General features: G+C 33.0%; 1 protein-coding gene across 2 annotated transcripts in view; it reads left to right on the forward strand.

Moving 5' to 3' along the window:
* TBC1D19 (TBC1 domain family member 19) overlaps window positions 1-19,941 on the forward strand; it is a 154,081-nt gene that overhangs the window by 37,952 nt on the left and 96,188 nt on the right. For both annotated transcript variants that reach the window (XM_063108149.1, XM_063108150.1), the window contains exons 5-8: window positions 15,100-15,174; window positions 16,334-16,397; window positions 17,426-17,472; window positions 18,582-18,692. In XM_063108149.1, the coding sequence (XP_062964219.1) occupies window positions 15,100-15,174; window positions 16,334-16,397; window positions 17,426-17,472; window positions 18,582-18,692 (297 nt within the window). The remainder of the gene's footprint in view (window positions 1-15,099; window positions 15,175-16,333; window positions 16,398-17,425; window positions 17,473-18,581; window positions 18,693-19,941) is intronic.

The following is a 19,941-nucleotide window of genomic DNA, read 5'->3' on the forward strand; positions in this document are numbered from 1 at the left end:
AGCCCTTTCTACCTGCTTTGCATTATGGAAATCCCATCTGTTTTGTGAGGGTTAGTTTAGATGGCATCTCTTCTTTGATGTTATTGTTGCCCTGTTGAAAGGATGTCTCCTCTCTTGAATTCTTATAGCTCTCTATCATTTTATGGCCCTTATCATGAATTGCATTCCATTTTAGTAATTTCTATATATATATTTCTAACTTTTGTTAAATGCCTCCTGAAAGAATTAACAGTTTAAAAACATTTTTACATACCTGTTGCGTCTAGTTCACTGAACTTTATGTAGCAGGAACTTGGTAAGTTTATGTTGGATTAACAGTAAAAGAGTTTGCTGTCTCTTCTACCAAGTATTACAATGGTGATTTAAAAGATATTTACTGAATGTCCTGAGTAGAAGACACTACGTTGTGGAGATTCAGAAATAAATTAGATACAGATCTGCCTTCAGGTAACTGCATGGCTTAGTAATTGAAATAAGATTTGGACGCAAGTCTCTGTAATACAAGGTAGAAAGTGCTCTGTCATATAAGGGAGGTGGCTAGGAAGTTTTGTAGGAGCACGGTGAAGGAGCAGTGTACAGATGGTTTCTTATTAGGGTAGTCTTTGCTCTTTACAATCAAAAAGAATTTTTAAAAATCCAGTTAGTGTTTTTTCCTCCTTTTTATTCAGTAAAATGTGGGCTAAAAAAATATTTATGATTTGTATCCTGGAGAGATTCCACTTCTTTTTTATTCTATGAAAGTTTTATGAGTTATTTTAACATCATTTAGCTCTTGCTTATGTATTCAGAGTTGGGATGTAAATCAGCTGTCTGCAGTTTTTGGCAAGCTAAATTGGTAGTTAATTTTCTGGGCTGATGGGGTTATAAGGCTTCTTATTCTGCATCAGCATTTTCCAGAGTATTTTCTGCTGAATATTAACCCCGAGAAATGTACCACAAAAAGGGTTCCATGGACAAATAAGTTTGGGAATTGAGGCACACTGCTTTTCTCTTGATAAATCACAATTTATTTTATTATTTTTAATAGATGATTTTTTTAGAAGAGTTTTGAGAAGCTAGTACAAAGAGTTGTCATAGATCCCATATCAGTTTCCCCTGTTATTAACATTTTACATTGGTATGGCACATTTGTTACAATTAATGAATCAATATTGATTGATACATCATTAGTTAAAGTCCATTCTTTATTCACATTTGTTTAGTTTTAACCTGATGTCCTTTTTCTGTTCCAGGATCCCACCTAGGATACCACATTACATTTGGTTGTCATGTCTCCTTTTGCTCCTTTTGGCCATGACAGTTTCTCAGACTTTTCTTGTTTTTGATGGCCTGTCAAGTTCAGGTATATTGTAGAAGATCCTTCTGTTGGAATTTATCTGATGTTTTTCTCATTAATAGACTGGGATTATGGGTTTATTTTTGAGGCAGATCGCAGATGTAAAGTTCCACTTACATTCATCACACCATATCATGGTGCATGCTGTCAACATGATTTCTCACTGTTGCTGTTGACCTTGAGCGCCTGGCTGAGGTAATATTTGTGAGGTTTCTCCACTGTAATGTTACTCTTTTTTTCCATCTTTCCATACTGCACACTTTGGAAAGAAGTCACTGTGTTTAGACCACACTTAAGGAGTGGGGAATTATGTTCCTCCTCCTTAAATATGTCCTTAAGGGAGGAATATCTATATAAATTATTTGGAATTCTTCTGCGTGGAAGAGTTGTCTTTTCTTCCCTACTTATTTATTTATTCAATCATTTATTTATATGAGTATAGACTCATGGATATTTATTTTATACTTTGTGTTTTAATCCAATACGCCTTTATTTTGTTGATCACAATTTATTTTGGCATGTTAAAGGCTCAGAGAAGTTCTGCAGTAAAGAAATCTGGTTTAATTTAATTTAATTTAATTTATTTTAATTTTTTTTAGAATTTTATTTTTTAATTTTTATTTATTTATTTATTTTTAACTTTTATTTTGTCGATATCCATTGTGGTTGATTATTGTTGCCCTTTACCAAAAACCTCCCTCCCTCCTCCCTCTCCTCCCTCCCCCTCAACAGTGTCCTTTCTGTTTGCTTGTCGTATCAACTTCAAGTAATTGTGGTTGTTATATCTTCTTCCCCCACTAGTTTGTTTTTGTGTGTGTGTGTGTGTGTGAATTTATATATTAATTTTTAGCTCCCACCAATAAGTGAGAACATGTGGTATCTCTCTTTCTGTGCCTGACTCGTTTCACTTAATATAATTCTCTCAAGGTCCATCCATGTTGTTGCAAATGGCAGTATTTCATTCATTTTTATAGCAGAGTAGTATTCCATTGTGTAGATGTACCACATTTTCCATATCCACTCATCTGATGATGGACATTTGGGCTGGTTCCAACTCTTAGCTATTGTAAAGAGTGCTGCAATGAACATTGGGGAACAGGTATACCTTTGACTTGATGATTTCCATTCCTCTGGGTGTATTCCCAACAGTGGGATAGCTGGGTCATATGGTAGATCTATCTGCAATTGTTTGAGGAACCTCCATACCATTTTCCATAGAGGCTGCACCATTTTGCAGTCCCACCAACAATGTATGAGAGTTCCTTTTTCTCCGCAACCTCACCAGCATTTATCGTTCAGAGTCTTTTGAATTTTAGCCATTCTAACTGGGGTTAGATGGTATCTCAGTGTGGTTTTGATTTGCATTTCCCGGATGCTGAGTGATGTTGAGCATTTTTTCATATGTCTGTTGGCCATTCGTATATCTTCCTTAGAGAAATGCCTACTTAGCTCTTTTGCCCATTTTTTAATTGGGTTGCTTGTTTTTTTCTTGTAAAGTTGTTTGAGTTCCTTATGTATTCTGGATATTAATCCTTTGTCAGATGTATATTTTGCAAACATTTTCTGCCACTCTGTTGGTTGTCTTTTAACTCTGTTAATTGTTTCTTTTGCTGTGCAGAAGCTTTTTCGTTTGATATAATCCCATTTGTTTATTTTTCCTTTGGTTGCCTGTGTGGTTTAATTGTATTTAGTCCAGTGTTATTCAAACTTACATGATCATGAAATGCTATTTTCATGTAAAGTAGTTTGAGAATTACTTTGCTATAGCTTATAGAGAAAACAATATTTGAAAAAACTGATACCAGTGTAATAAATATAAGTGCAATAATAAATATTGTATAAGTACAATAAATATGGTAATAAATATTGTGAAATAATACTAGTAAGCACACAGAACTGTAATTATGTAATTTAATATTCATGACAACCTTATGGGCTGAGTTACTCTTATGGTCTTAGACATGTCTACCTTTGTAAACTAATAGGTGGTAGAGCTGGGATTTGAACTTGGACAGTCTGGCTCCAGAAACTGTACTACCTGATGATAGTCAGTCTGTTTCTCTAGCCCAGAAATGCTCAAACTCAAGATTGAATTTACTCTGTTCTCTATCAATCCTGTAACCTTTGCAAAAATGAGAATTTTGTTAATTTTTACATTACTTCAGTTCTCACCCCTTCCCTAATTATTCTTTCTGCCTTCTGTGTTGTCACTCTATTTCTTAAAACTTCCAGGACTTTCAGGATAGAGCTGAAATTCCTTACTATGGCTTACTGTTACACCTCTTGCTGTGTAACAGAGATGAAAAAGGATTACTCAAAGCAACATGAATGTGATGTGAGCCCAAAGGGACTGCACCTCAGCAACTGCTCTGTTAGAAGGAGATACTCGGTAGCAGCCCCAAGTCAGTTTTTGCTTCAGTTTTTATTGAGAAAACAAGGAAATTACAGGAAAAGAACAGATGGCTAATCAGTCATAGTAAGAACATACAGAAATTGGCTGTGTAACAATCTTCATCCAAGCATGCATAATTCAAAATAGTTTAAACAATATACCATCAAAAGAGTCATAAATTTAAGCTGGGTGACATGCAAAAGAAACAATAAGACAATCACAAAAGTGCCTGACTTCTTGAGAAACTCACAGAAACAGCTCAAAGCAAAATATGGATCAACCCCCACGTACTAATTAATCTAGCAAAACGTCCTTGGAAATCTTAACTCACATGTTTTCTCATCATTTAAGCTTTGTTGTATTAAAGGTTATTGTCCTCAGGACAATCATTGTTTTGTTTCAGTTCTCTTGTTCACATTAAAGGCTTTAAATCTGTGTGAGTTTCCTTTTCACAAAATCTTTCAATGAACCCATTATATTAACAATCAGTGTATATAATCCCTAACCTTAATAGTGATTAGAATTGATTTGGTGGGCTCTTGCCCTCCTAACTTTAGGCTCTTGCCTCTTATCTGAAGACTTTTGTCTCATGCGTGTATTACTTAAAAACCCTATCTAATAATCAAATAGGAATCAAGATTTCTAACCCTCTACATTTCCCCCCTTTTAATTATTAAAAAAAAAAAATCAGAAGAAATCAAAGAATTGGAGACAACGGTGGAAACAAAGGCGTTTTGATGAAGAAGAGTCAGCATTACTTCAGCTCAATGAGTCTGTTAGAACACGGAACATAAAAGTTTAATCACTATAAAAAAAAACATAGAACACATAAGATACTAATTCCAGCAATAATCCAAATTCTTATGTTTAAATCAGAAAACCAATTGGTCGGGTTAAGTGAATGAGCCAAATCATTTAAATGATCAGTAGTAATTTGTTGAGCTTCTTTTTGAAGTTGTGTTATTTGTTGTTGAAGTTGAATTTTTAAGTTTTGAATATCTCCATGTAATTCAGAATGAAAGGCTCCATGTAACATTTTTTGTACATCTTCCCAAGAGGTGGAGGAATTAAAGGAAAGGGAAATGACACACGTGACGCTCTATCCTGTGTCACAATTAAGTTGATTTCAAGTCCAGAGAGCTTGTTGGTGTTCACCAATCCAAGATACAGCTGCCTCTAAGCCATCTAATCTTTGTAGAATTTCTTGGTCAATTTAAATTTGAGACAAAAGCTCAGAGTTTACATTTTGAAAATAATTATTTATTGTCTGTGCTGTTTGAATAGAATGAGTTAAAGTGACAATGGCAGTTGCTGCTGTGGCTGCAATTATAGAAGCAATGAGAATACCGAAAAACCTCTTAGGGTGAGGTTGTTCAAGAGCAGAAGTGACTTGTTCTAAAGCTGAATTTCCCACACATTGTCATGTAAGGTTAACAGGTAACCAAGCTTTAACTCTTTGTTTTAATATGAAAACATATGATATATTAAGAGTAATAATATTAAAGTGAGTGATGCAAGGAGTGAACCAAGTAAAATTAGCCAGAAGGATAGTATTAAATTCTGAAGTAAAGGAAAAAGAGAAATTTGTAGATAACATAGCAAGTATATAAGGACGAGAAGTACGAATCATAACTGAATTAACATGGTCTTGAGCTATCCAGTGTAGTCTCTAATTGATAATTTGAAATTGTCCTTGTTTTACTATGTGAGGGAAGAATGGGATAGCAAGATGCCAAATTGTCTTTTTAAGAGGGGAATAATAAGAATCATATTTTAATCTTAAAATTGGACCAGCCAAACCTGGATTCCATTTATAAAGGGATCCGGAATAATTAAAAGGAAGAGTGTAATTCCAAGTACTGTTGGAATGAAGTACTAATAAATTTCGAAGTCCCCAATTTTCTAATGTTAAATTATTAATTAATGTTTTTTTCTGTAAAATTGATGGAATGATAAGAAACCCAGTCCAGATCTCCACCATCTTCTGTGGAATTCCAGGGATGGGAACAGATAGGAATATTAGGTTTAGGATGATCTTTACCAGGTCAAAGAATTCCTGGAACTCCGGCAGTGGAAATAAACTACTGATGTTTTAATGCTAAAAGTCAATTTGGATTTTTTTATTATATAATTCACATACCATTGGGGAGAGAAAGGAATGCATAAATTATTATTTGTCCAATTGGGTGTGATACAAATGGGTAACTTGTTGGTGAGGAAATACCAATCATGTGTAAGTTTATGCCACCCTGCATTGTATCCTAATTTATAGCAGGATTGTCCACATTCTTTAAGAGGACTTGAGGGTGGAAGCCAGTTACCTCCCTTATAAGCAGTATCATTAGAAGAAAAAGGAGGCTCATGATCCTCTCAAGTTAATAAATCAAAAACAGGAGGGTTTACTATATGTGTCCAATAAACATGAGTACTTACAGTTGGAGAAAAAAGCATGAGAAACGTTATCAATACTAATGTTACCTCACATCTTGTTGAATTAATAGTTACGTGGAAAAGCATGGCCAGAAACAGGTTTTTTGGCATCTTTGGAGTTTTGGTGGTTTTTAGCCCACGTGGTGCCACATGATATTGGCGAATGGCCTTTGCTGGTATCAAAGGGGGCCTGTAGGAGAAAGAACAGAAGACCCTCTTCCCCATGTTAACAATTTAACAGGCCCTGATCATTTTTGCCTTTGTAGTGGTTGACCATGTAAAACCAATGGTTTAAGTCTTTCTTCAGTGGGAGTTATTAAAACAGAATGATTATTTTTACATAGAACTAATTTTTGTAATTATCTAAACATTTTTTAAAAAGGGGTCCATTCCAATAATGAATTAATGAATCTTGAATTACTTGTGAAGTACCAACTACATAAGCAGAATCAGCCACTGTATTGAGTGGTTGATGAGGAAAATGTTGTAGAGCTGTAATAGCAGCTGTTAGTTCAGCTTGTTGTGTGGAACTATGATGAAGGGTAAGGAAATGTTTCCAAGAACCCTGTTCACGTCAGGTAACAGATCCTTTACCTGACTTTCTAGAGCATCTATAAATATAGTTAAAGCATCAAGAATAGAAATAGGTGATAACTCCTACATTTGGAAGAAATTGGCATATTAACCCAGTAGGGATATGTGGGGTGTTTAGGACAATAGAATGAATAGGTTCCCCTGGAGTAATTAAAATGGCCAAAAAGTTTCTGTAAATCATTAAGGACTAATTGACTTTTAATAAATAAAACCTATTGTGATTTTTTTTATCTTTAAGAGGCCATCGTTTCAATTTGAATGATGGGAGAGTGGCAGTGACCATTAAAATAAATTGGAAGGGCAAGTGTCTATGTAAACATCCCATGTGTTAGTAAATTTTTTACCCATAAAGTAATAGGGAGATCCAGTATGAAAGACACAATAACTGCAATTTTTCTTTTAAGTCCTATACATTTTAAAGAATATTTGTTTTTGTGTGGGGTTCGTGTTCTTCCCAATCCAAATGCAGTCATGAAAGAGGAACAAGTTTTCCGGGAGGGAATCCAGTCTTTGGAAACAATTATAGTAATATCTGCTCCTGAAACAGTTAAACCTGTTATTGTTTGATTTATGGTGAGAGTGAGGGGGGGGGTCATCCATTATTATCTTTGTAACCCAACAAGTTTCAGTACTATCAAAACCATTTTCTTTTTTTAAATTTATATTTCTAGGGTAATAAATAGTATTAATATTAATTGAGCAATATGAATTTTTATGAAAATGACATGATATTCTAAACTAGTAACCATGATTTTAATTTGTTTAGTACAACCTGAATCAATAAGTTCTGGTATTATTTGAATACCTTGACTAGAATAACTAGATTTTCCTAAAATAAGTCTTGCTGAATCATTAGGCAAAGGCCCCCATAATTTTGTAAAAACAATTTTTGTATTTGTCCAGCTTCATCTAAAATTAAATCTTCTGTTATGGATGAATTGAGTCCTTTACCTTTTTTGATTTTTTAAAGCAGTTGATAACAAAAGTCGCAACATTCCAATTGCACCTGCATGACTTAGTGAAAGTTTATTCTCTGGGAACTGGCAAGTGCCCGAAGCATAACCTGTTCACCAAAATAATTGATGAATATGCTTAACTTATCTGGAGACAGCCCATCTTGAGAACTCAAGCCATTCTTCCCTCTAAGTCAAGAATGACATTTCTGGTGGTACCTAACACATCTTCCCTAGGGTGGGCCAGGCCCCAAGGAATTTGTATGTACACCAGTGGTCTAAAAGGTTATTAAGTACTTAATTAGTCATTGCAGGCAATAGGTAAAGAAGATCTCTATGAAGACCTCAACTTAATTTTTTTTATAGGGGACTACTGTAAACAATTTGTCATGATGGTCTTGTGAATGTGTCCAGACAACCCTCCTTTACAGGAAAGGATGTCCTGTGGGGGGGTGGGTAGTGGCTGACAGTATGCAATGGCAAGTTTCCAGCTGAATGTTATCTGCTTGTCTAGAGATAGCATCTTGAAATCTGTTAAAATCTGTGTAAAGTTTAGTAGGCCTTTATCCAATGGTGGCAAAAGAGCCAGTAGGGGTATTTGTTTGTGGAATTTTATTTTATGCTTATACAGCTGTACAGGTTGTTTGATCAAGCACTTGTTGAGGAAGTAAGGCCTGTGCCTGAGGGGACACATAAAGTAACCTTCCCTGAACAACATGTCTATGCCAATTTGAATATTGTTTTGTATATTTACTAAAGTTGTTATATTAATAGTCTCAATATTTTTGTAACTAAACAGTATATTGAACAGTTGTTAAGACAGTTTTTTTGAGTGTTTTCCAATCCCAAGGAGTCATATTGTAACGATTAGCTATAGATTCTAAAAATCCTTTAGTAAAAGTATTGTGGAAACCAATTTTATTATGTTTTTAAAAATTTTTTTTAAATAAGGAAAAGGGAAGATTTTCATACCTAGGATTAGGTCCAGTTCTCATAACAGGAAAAGCATGACAAGTATCGACTCCCATACTATGTCCCTCTTTAAGACATCGTTCCATCAAGGGAGTGAATGAATTGTCCACCTCTAAAAGTGGGGGTAGAAGTGGAAAATCAGGGGCAGGTGGAGGAGGAGGAGGTGGCGGAGATCGTACTTCCTCCTTTCAAGTAAGAAAAATACATTTTTGTTTTTTATTAAGGTCCTGCATAGGTCTTAGAGCAATTTAACATAAATTCCACACTGACAGGTGAGAAGCCTTCACAGGACCTATTGCATTTTTTAACCAATGACCAATTTGTTCCCAATCTCCTAAATCAAGGTTTCCTTCCTTTGGATACTAAGGACATTGTTATCTTGTAATTAATAACAACTTAACAAGCTGTCGTTCTGTTATTTTACAGCCAGCTGCTTTAAGGAGTCACTGGAGTTGTAATTTATGTTGAGTCTCCTCCTTAGTTAAAGAATTTCCCATATTTTAAAAGTGAAAATAAGAGAAAAGAAACCTTCGGGTGAAAGTCTAGCTAGACGCTGCTGCAGGCATGCAATGCTAATTGAAAAGCTGCCTGTGATTCCCTTACGGGAATGAATAAATGTCAGGCGTCCTTCTCCTCTCCAAGGCTTTGGCAGGTCAGTCTCTGATCCGTGGAGTCAAAAAATTCCTCACACGGGGCACCATTTGTTACAGCTTACAAGGCTATAAATGATCGTGCCCCTCTTTACTATTCCAGTCTCGTCTCTTGCCTTCTTACACTGTCCCTTCCCATCCTGCCATCACCATTCCCACTGTCATACACATACACATTTTCTCTTTCTCTCTAATCATACTTGACCTCCTTCACTTGTTCCAGCAGGACTTTTGCTTATGCTGTTGTTTCTTCCTGAAACTGCCTCCACACAATCCCATATATTTCTGGCTAACTTCTGCACATCATTTAGGTTGTCAAGTAAAATGATACTTTCTTTAGGAGGGCATTCTGACCCCCAGATCTCAGGTATTCAGGTATTTTTCCTGTGTCTCCCATTCTTCATATGGGAGGCACTCTGTACTTCCCTACCATAATACTTGGGTTGTCTATATCATCACATAGATCCTGTAGTCTCTGTGAAACAGGACTGGTGTCTTCACTTTTCATCACTGTTTATCTCCAACATCTGGCATAGTGCCTGGCATATGGTAGATGCTCTATAGATATTTTTTAAAATGACGAATGAATTGAATAAACAAAGAAAATGGAGAATGCACCCCTCTAGAAAATATTGAGACCCTTTTACCTAGTAATTCCACTTCTAGAACCTTTTGTAAAGGAAGGAATTAGAAATACAAAAATACATGTTCATGATAATAGTAAAAAATTTAAAATAATCTGAATGAACTAGCAATAGAACTTGCTTAAGTGAAACATGGTATTTCCAAAAGACAATGTTATATAGACATCAAAAATGTCATTTTTGAAGAAATACTCATATGATGAAATAGGAAAATGCATGCAATTTTATATGGAAAAAGCAAAATATAAAAACAATATAATTCTACTTTATATTGTTTGTATATGTAAATATAAAGTATTCTACAATACTTGTTTGTATATGTAAATATATGAGTATATCTCAGTTATACACATATGCATACATAGAAAAAATGAAAGAAGAAAACAAAGTATTAGTTATTTTTAGTTGATGGAATTTATGGATGTCTATCATTTTATTATTTACATAGTGTTCTGCGTTCCAAATTATCTATAATAAACATTATTTTTATAATCAGAGAAGAATTAGTGAAATATTTTTCCACTGGATATCTGGTTTACAATTATTTTGTTTTATCCTGTTTTTTTTTTTTTTGGTCAGGGTGAAGAATATTTTTTAATTTTATAGTTTCATAAGTTCTTTTTACATGCTACATGTTTAATATATGGTTTTTGAAGACAAGTTATTTACTTTCATTGTTATAAAAAAGTAGCAAGGCCATTATACCTATTTAAAAATTTTAATACAGTTGTGATTCTTGTAAAATCTTTTGTCTCTCATGGCTTAGAAATTACTGTGTTTATAAAACTCTTGAAAGCCTTTGAGTCAATATGTAGGTTCCTATTATTATGGAAACTGACTTGAAAGTGACAGTAATTTCATTTAGAGAGGATATGGGTTTGGGTAAAAGGTAAATGTCTTCCTATGTAAGCACTTTAAGTGTAAAAGCCATTTGTTTTCCTTTTAAGTAACATTTTAGGGCTTTGTATTTATTTTGTAAGTCTTTTGGGTAGAAACTATTACTTTATTTATTTATTTATTTTGGTGCTAAGTGTACATTGAAATTTTTATTTAAGTAATAGCACAAGAATAATGATGATTTTTTTCCCTGAGCATTTCTTTTTGAGACTTTGGGTTTATTTATTCACCTCCACAAATAGGACCTGAGAAAAACAAAGTATCTATAGAACTGGAGCTAGAGTGGACCTTCAAGTTTATCCACTTCAAATTCTGGCAAGTATTCACCTCTCATCCATCTCCTTTTGCTCGAGGATTTCTGGAAACAGGGAGCTCTTGATTTCACTGAGTTAAGCCATAGTTTGGTTAAATCTTTCTACTTGTTGGAAAGTTTCTTTTTTGTATTAAGTGGTCATTTGCTCCTTATAACTTTACTCACTGATTTTAGTTTTGTGCTTGGTACATAGAAGACGTTCAATATTTGTTAGTTAGTGTGTCAGTGAGTGAACAAGGGAATGAATGAATACCAACCACTTAATTAATGTTAGAGTTCTTGAGAGAACCTAAAGGATGACCCAGCTTGAAAGTAGCCACTAGCTGCTTCCTCTTGAATTTCCCCTCATTGTCAGGAAATTCTGTTCCTGATTTCTATGGAAGTAACTACTCTGACCATCCAAACCTTCTATAGACATGGCTTCTCTGACCATCTGACTGAGGTTCTTACAAGGGATACCTTGGAAAAGCCCTGTCCACCTTGCAACTGTGTTGTAGATATGGAACAAGGGATGGGGAAGACATGGCCAACCACTGCGGTCTCTTTTCTTTAATTATTTTTAGGTCTTTCAAGGAAGTGGTATGTATTCCATTGATAAGTAGAAGTTTTGCTATATCTAGCTTCCTGTTTCTTTGTTCATTCTTTCATGTTCTTTCTAAGTTTTTTGACATATGGACTGATGCTCTTATAAACTTTGCAACCTGTCACATGTAGTTTGTGTGTCTGTCTTGTCCTCCCACCTTCACTACAAAAGTGATGTGTTTCTTAATACAGGAATGCTGTTTGATTCATCTTTAGTGGTATGTGTTTAATAGGTGCCCCATAAATATCTGTTGAACCAATGTCTTCATTATTTGAAAATTCAGGTATTTAAACCTCATTTCTCTCTGTCCTAGCCATAAAAGTCCCACTTTTTCTGAATTGGACATCTATTTCCTCTTCCTTCGATTTTTAGTTATGTTCTTTCTTCTGTTCTGGATTATTTCTAAGTTCTTGCTTTAGTTGTGGAGCACAGGACAAATGATAATCAAATAAAGATTTAATTAGCATTTCTTTAGTTCTTAATGTTCTTTCTCATTCTGCTTTCATACGTTCTTTTTTAAAAGTTTCCTTATTTGTAAATAAGGGTAATGATACACATCTCATAGGATTAATAAAATAATATATGTAAACACATGTAAGTCGCATAGTTATGTATTTCCTCAACTCCTTCTATTGAAAATACTTTCTTTTGGTCTAATTTCTTTTCTGTGTAAATTTTTCTCTCAACTATTTTCTTTATATATTATATCTGATGTTAAATTTTAAGTTGATAAAATGAAATGCTTCATACAATGGGATATCTATTTAGGAGAGAGTTGATTAATCACTTTATAGACAACATTTGAATGAACTGTTTTTGCCAAAATAATTCTTTAAAGAATAAGTTAACAAATATATTTCAGAGTATCTTGTCAAGGTGTCATTCCAAAAGTCATCTTTCTATTTTGAATGACCTTCATATTTTAGTTTTTACTAGGTTTTATGCTGTATTAAAATTACGTATTACCATCTTAAAAATATGTATAGTATATATTGTGAGCCATGCATTGATTTCATTGTAACTTTAATTCTGTTTTATTGTCTGAGAGCAATTGTCTTTTTATCAATTCTAGAGCCATTTTCATGAGTGACTGAAAGTGTATTTGGAGAGTATTTGGAACCATAATTCAATAACTAGCAATTGGGTTCCTTTTGTAATCAGATAAATAATAAAAATTCAGGGACTGGATTTTTAATACTTATGCAAATTTTATTTTTATAATAATGACTTAATTGGAAGTGAAGTTTTTTGTTGTTTTTTTTTTAAATAAGCTTTTTCTTACCTGATTCCTTTACAATTCAGGATGGAGAAGGTGACAAAAGTCTTGTTAGAGAAAATGATATTTAAGCTGAGACCTGAAAGGTGAATAACATTTACCCACATAAATTGGGGATGAGGATATTAGGGGTGGATGGTAGGTTGTATAATTATAATTAATGTTTGATCATTAATAAGGTACCCATATAAGGGTACTAAGTAAGTCTTGAATCTAAGAGAACTAATTATACTAAACCAAGAGAACTGAAAATAAGAGCAAATGGAGTAAGTTTAAGGGCTACTTCATGCAATGTATTAAGAGTATTCTTTTATTCTTGAAAATCTATTTCTATATATTTAGTAAACTAAACTTTATACATTCACATAGCTGTATATTTCTTCTACAGATGAATTTTTTTCTGCTCACTCATTGCTCAGTCCATTGTATTAAAATTCTTTTAAGTGCTTGCAATAACCACCACACATCCTACACAATTATTGAAAATCAACGTTGTACCCCACATGTATGTATAATAAAAATAAAAATAAAAAAATAAAAATTGGAAAAAAAATTAGAGTAGAAATCTGTTTAATTATTGAACATCTATTATGTGCTAGACAAAATGTAATTTGTTCCATAATAGCTGAAGGACAGGGTGCTGTGAGAGCCTATAAGCAAAGGCACCTAATGCTATCTGGGGTGGGCGGGGCCAGGTGAGAATGATTAATGGAAGAAGATATTTAATGAAAGGTGAATAAGTTTTATTTAGATAAAGTAGGAATAAGGGTGTGGGGGTTGGAGTAGAGCATGGAGAGCATATTCCAGGTAAAGAGTAATGTATTTAAATATGTCTGTTAAAGAAGAAGCTGTGAGTAATGATAGCTATAGTAAAAGCTATCAATTATTCAATGATTATTATTACCATTATTATGCTGCTGTTCAAAGCAGTTAACATGTATTAACATTTTTAATCTTTATTACAAGCACATAAGGGACCTATTATTATTATTCCATTTTCATTGACTGATTATAACTATCCTTTATGGTATATGGTTCTCTCCTTTTCATAGAGTCTGAATTTTGGAACTTTGGTATTATTTTATTTTGGTTTTAGTTAGCCAGAAGTGGTCTCTAGGCATATTTTAGTGGAAATACAAAAAAAAAAAAAAAAAAAAAAATATATATATATATATATATATATATATATATATGTATATATAAAATGGTATTTTAGCTTGGCATTGAAAAGAATAGTATATTAAAATATGGTATATATTAGTAATCAAATCTATAATAATCAAACCTGTGACTGCTAAAATTAACTTCTAATTTCCAGTTTGCAAGAAATAGAGGAGACAGAGGAGATAATAATCAATATTGTGAAAAAATAGTAAGACAAATCCAGATTGTGACATTCTTAAAGATAACTGGCCTGAACTTAAAAAACAAAATGGATCCTGGATTTAAAAAAAAAATATGTAAGATATTTTGGGGACAACTGGAAAATTTTGAATATGAACTGTGTATTAGATGATATGAAATATTATTCATTTTCTTAGGTGTGATAATGGTATTGTGGTATGTAGGAGAAGGTTCTTATTCTAAGAATATGCATACAGATGTATATTTATTTAGGGGTAAAATGTCATGTTTGGAAAAATTGCAGTATAATAATTTTTGTAAAGTTTTTTTATGAGGTCGTTAGTGGGATTTATAAGCATCAAACATTTATAAAATGCTTAAATTTAATTTCTTTTTATTTCCTTCTAATTTTTCTTATATTTATCACCATGTGACTTGTTGACTTATTTTTTAATCCATCCTCATTCCCATCCTCAATAGAGTGTCACTTTGAGAACTGAGACCTTCTGTTATTCACTGCTTACTTCACATCACTAAGGATAGTATCTGGTACATAGTAGGCAGTAATCAATATTTTTTGAGTGAAGTTATGAATAAAGATAACCAATCTCAACTAGCCTTACCATGTCTATGTAACTCAAAATATCTTTAATATTTTTGACTAGTTTCAGTATTATAAACCAGAAACAATAATAGATTGTTCCTTATGTTTCAGGGAAGTTGGGAAAAAAGAATTTTGAAGAGTTTAAATAGTATGTGCACTGAACTGAGTATCCCATTGGCACGAAAGGTACTTTTAATATTTTTCTGTTTAAATATCTTATTGTGAATCAGGTACTAGAAAGTATCAAGAAGTTATATAACTGTTAGGCATGTTTATTCTTTTTTGCTGGTATGTCAGTTTGTTTTGAAACAAAAATTTGTAAGAGGCCAATTATGTTGGGTATATTTTATATAGATTTCTATTTTGTATGCTGTAATGATTATTGTAATAAACCAATATCTTTGAGGATAAATAGAAATATAGAATCTGTAGTATAGATTCTATGTCTATTTGGCTGTAAAGAATATGAGTACACCTTAAAGATTTCAATTACCTTTGGTCTCCTTTTTGGTTGATTCAGCACAATAGTCCTTTTCCTTGAATCAGAGGTGGAGTTCAGGCGTACTATGATCTTGTAATAGGCAATATGGTATCATCTTTCAGTATTAACATAGGGAATGGAAAGAATAATTTCTCATCACTCTGCAGAACAGGATTCCGTTTAGATCTAATACTCAACATTTATTTGTCACTCCGGGCTTTGATGGGAGAGAGATGGGAAAGGAGCGAAAAGACATTTGAGGGATATCCTAGAGTCCTTAAGTCTGAGAGAACAAGTTTCCCTTCATTCTTCCCACCTGCTATTCATTCCCTGCTGTTGGACAGGATATAGTGGATATACATTGAATAGGATCCAAGGACAATTCACTGAAGGCCCCAGAAGAATGGTGTAAAACAAAGGATAAATTTATATGAAAAACTGTCTACATGTGTAGTATTGTGTAATATACTGTCTTTCATGTAGGAAGATGATGCTACTGACTCACAGTCACACTCTCTTGGCCAGTCCCCCTTGTGATGCATTTCTGAGATTGCTGGATGGGGTAAGAGATGTAGTATGTGGCTGAGGAGCAGGTTTTCTTTGTGAAATTTACTGGCCAGTACAGATTATTTACCTTCTTTTCTTGGACTCATTAGCACCGTATTCTCAATGAGCCATTGAGACTAGATGTAATAGTTAAATGATAATAATTTAAGTGTAATTCCATAAAAAGTTCTCCATGTTTAATGAAATTATTTTTTCTTATGTTATCATGACTTACTTAAACAAGTTATTGATTGTTGTTTTTTTAGCTGCATTGCTAAACCTCAAAAAATGAAATAATGTAAAAATTCCCTTTTTTAGAGGCCAGTTGGAGAACAGAAAGAACTTCTCAATAAATGGAATGAAATGGGAACCGATGAGCCAGGTATATGAAGAACTTTTTTCAAAATGTAGTATTGGGAAAAGAATTGCCATCTTTAGTATGGATCCAAAGTGACATAATTAGTAATCCTTTTGGAAGGACAGAAACTTTCCTTTCCCACTAATTTCTTATCATTCGTTTTGTTTGTTTAAACTTCTGTTTACAGTTTATGAATTCCTAGAGTTGGTCTATGTTCTCCATTATTCTGAGGATATTTAAATCATTTACCCTTTATTAAAGCAGCATTTTAAAACATTTTTATAAAGGAGTAAATTAAATTTATTCAGTGGATTCCTGTGACTCTTGTCTTTTAATTAAGGTAAAAATATTTTGCAAATTTAATTACATTGAGATGTTAAAAATAGGTTAAATAGTAAAAAATAAGTTTCAAGACTTTAAAATGTTTTTAAGAATTTATTTTAGTTATTTTAATATTTAAAACCTAGTTGATTTTATAAACATATAATGAATAGCAAGTCTATTTACTATGAAAAATAGATGCCTGTAATTGTATAGATGGACATGTTCATAACCCCTCTCCTCCCCTCCTTTACCACTGCTAAAAAAAAAAAAATGTGGAGGATTACGCAAGCAATAAATGCTGGCATGGGGGAAGCAGTGTGTTATTGGAGTCCAAATGGAGAGCAGTTAAAGACAACTAGAGGAATTCACTAAGAATGCATTGTTTGTATTCTAAGTACTTTGAGAATTCTCATATAGAACCTTAACATTACATTGATTTTGTTTTGTCAATTCAGTTATACATAATTTATTATAATTTATGAATAGGAGACATTTAATTTCTTTTAGAATATGTCATCTAGGCTGTCAAAGGGAGAGCTGTCAAGGCTGTCTTTTCATTTTTGTGTTCCCAATACTTAACACAATGTGTGACAAATAATTGATACTCAGCAAATGTTTGAATTAATCTATGTGCACAGCAACATATGAAAGAATCATTAACATTTGTTATTAATAACACTTCATATAATATATTAACTCAGATTTTGTGTGAATCTATCTTATTGTAGATTTAAGCCATTTCAGACCTGTTTATGCACCTAAGGATTTTCTTGAGGTACGTTCTGTTGGATAAATATACATATATTAGTGAAGGAGTAATGTGAAAGAAATGACTATGCCTTCCTCAGATACAAGAGTGTATCTGTCATCATAATCTTCTCCACTGGATTCTTGATGATTTCTTTCAGAGTTTCAATTAAAATATTTTTTAAAATCATTATTATTTTTTTCAGAAAAATACATGGTAATTGTTACAAAAATAAGAAAAATACATAAGAATAAAATTTTAAACAAAGATTACCCACAATACCATCACACAGCAATAACCACTATTGTTACTATACTTTTTAAACTAATAATATATTGTGAACATTTTCTGTGTCATTATCTATATTAACTGAGGCATATTACATTGTATTTTATTATATGAATTGACCATAATTTATTTAAGTAATTCCCTGTAATAGGATATTTAAGTTGTTTCATATTTTTTCATTATAAACAGTACTTCATTAACATTCTTTCTGCACTACTTTGCAAAAATATTTAATTATTTCCTTAGAATCGTATTCCATGTTCATACATATAGAAGTGAGATTTTTAGATTATTAAGATATTTTTAGCTGCTTATTTTTGAAAATTATATAAATGGTCTTTTTTGTTAGCTCTGCTTCTGAAAAAATTTTTTTCCTTATGGGTTTGGTTTAAAAGAGATACCCTTCAGTGTTACTCAGCCATCTTTCTAAAAATCTTGTCAGTTTCTGTTTTAAAAGTGTTAGAGTTGGTTCTAAAATTTTCCCTAATAAATATTGCAATCAAGCAAATTTTTTTTTTTTCTATTACCTTCCCTGGTAAAATAGTATAATCAAGCAATTTTATTTTTTCTAACCATCAAAAAGTTTTTATTTCAAATTAAATTCTTAACCTTTAGAGTTTTACATATTAGATCATTAGTTGGAATATTAAAACCATTCTAATTAGAAGTATGTTTATGCTATTATATTTTAACATATCATATACTATTTTAGAATTTAATTAAAGTATATTCATAACCCCAAGTAGTTTTAAATTTTGTGGTGATACATCAGGAATATCACTGCCAATTTTCTAACTGTAAACATCCTATAAAGAAACTAACTGATTTTGTTGGATTTGTTTTTAAAGGTATTAATTAATCTTCGCAACCCAAATTATGAAAATGGTGATTCTCTTAGTTTCAGGACTCATTTGGGTTTAATCCAAGTTCCTCTGAGAGTAAAAGACATCCCTGAATTGGTAAGTACAGACATTTAAAAATAAATTAATATATTTTAGAAGACAACCATTAGAAAAATGTTTTAGTGCAGCACGTATCTGAAGCAATAGGGTAATCTACTCATCAAACAAATTAATAAAGCAACATTTCTTTTTTATTGCAAATATGTATATATAGAGAGAAAGCTGCTTTGCTGGTAGGACTAAAAATGAGCTTGTGTTGACCTATAAATGACTTTGCTTATTCTTCATTTTATTAAACAACAGATTTATGAGACAGCTTGTTGGGATTCAGGTGTCTGATGTATGGTTATGAAACTGCTTGAAACAAATTATGGGTTTTATAAAATTATTTTTAAGGAAGTATTTTCTTTAATCAAGCTTTATGGAGCTAGTAACACGGTGAGGCACTGAGGAAGGCAGGGAAGATAAGAATGAATTAGAGACAGTCTTTTTCTGGAGACCATCAGATTTTAGTGAGAAAGCTCATTTTAAATGAAAGGTGGGAGAGATTTCCTGATGGTGGAGTTAAGAAATTATCACTCTTTGTTCTCTTGTTAATCACTCCAAAGCAATGAGAAGCACAGAAATGTAAATACTGTCTTTGGTGGAACTAGGAGACCACTTACAACTCTGAGCTTTAATGTGTTAAGATAGAGAGCTGGTGATAAATACCTCAAACACTGGGGGAAACAGTCAAACCTAAATGCCTCTAGAAGATGGGAGGTATGGATGAAAAGTATGCTGGAAATCAGATTATTATCTTTCAGCCCTGAATTCACCTTTTTTTGCTCTGCTTTACTGTACTAGAACTGGACTCATAAACATTTCTCCTTTGCCAGCTGGCCTGTTAGGCATTGTCTATAGAAAGTTGTGGAGGGACACTACAAGGCCGTAACAGGAGGAGGGGGCTTCATTTCTGTCCTAGGTGCAAGTACCAGCAAATCAGCCTTCAGGGGGCCTGGTAGCTCCAGCCTGCTCCCTTCAGCAAGATTTCCCACCATCCCTGATCTGCATGTTCCTGTGGCAGCCACTCCCTCTACAGAGAGGTCCAAATCTAAGACTTATAGACTAGAAGGACCCTTTTCTGAGTTCTTAGTTCCTTCTTTGTTCACTCTTCTTCAGCCTAGAAGTTGGTTGTTTTCTGCATTTGCTACTTCTATTCTTCCCTCTTGACATTTCTGGCATGGTTTCTATTTCCTGACTAGACACTGATACAAGAGGCAAGATGGTTATCTCCATAGAACCTCGGCAAGTCTCCAGAATTGGA

The sequence above is a fragment of the Cynocephalus volans genome, chromosome 9 (genome assembly GCF_027409185.1).
Source record: "Cynocephalus volans isolate mCynVol1 chromosome 9, mCynVol1.pri, whole genome shotgun sequence".
NCBI lineage: Eukaryota > Metazoa > Chordata > Mammalia > Dermoptera > Cynocephalidae > Cynocephalus > Cynocephalus volans.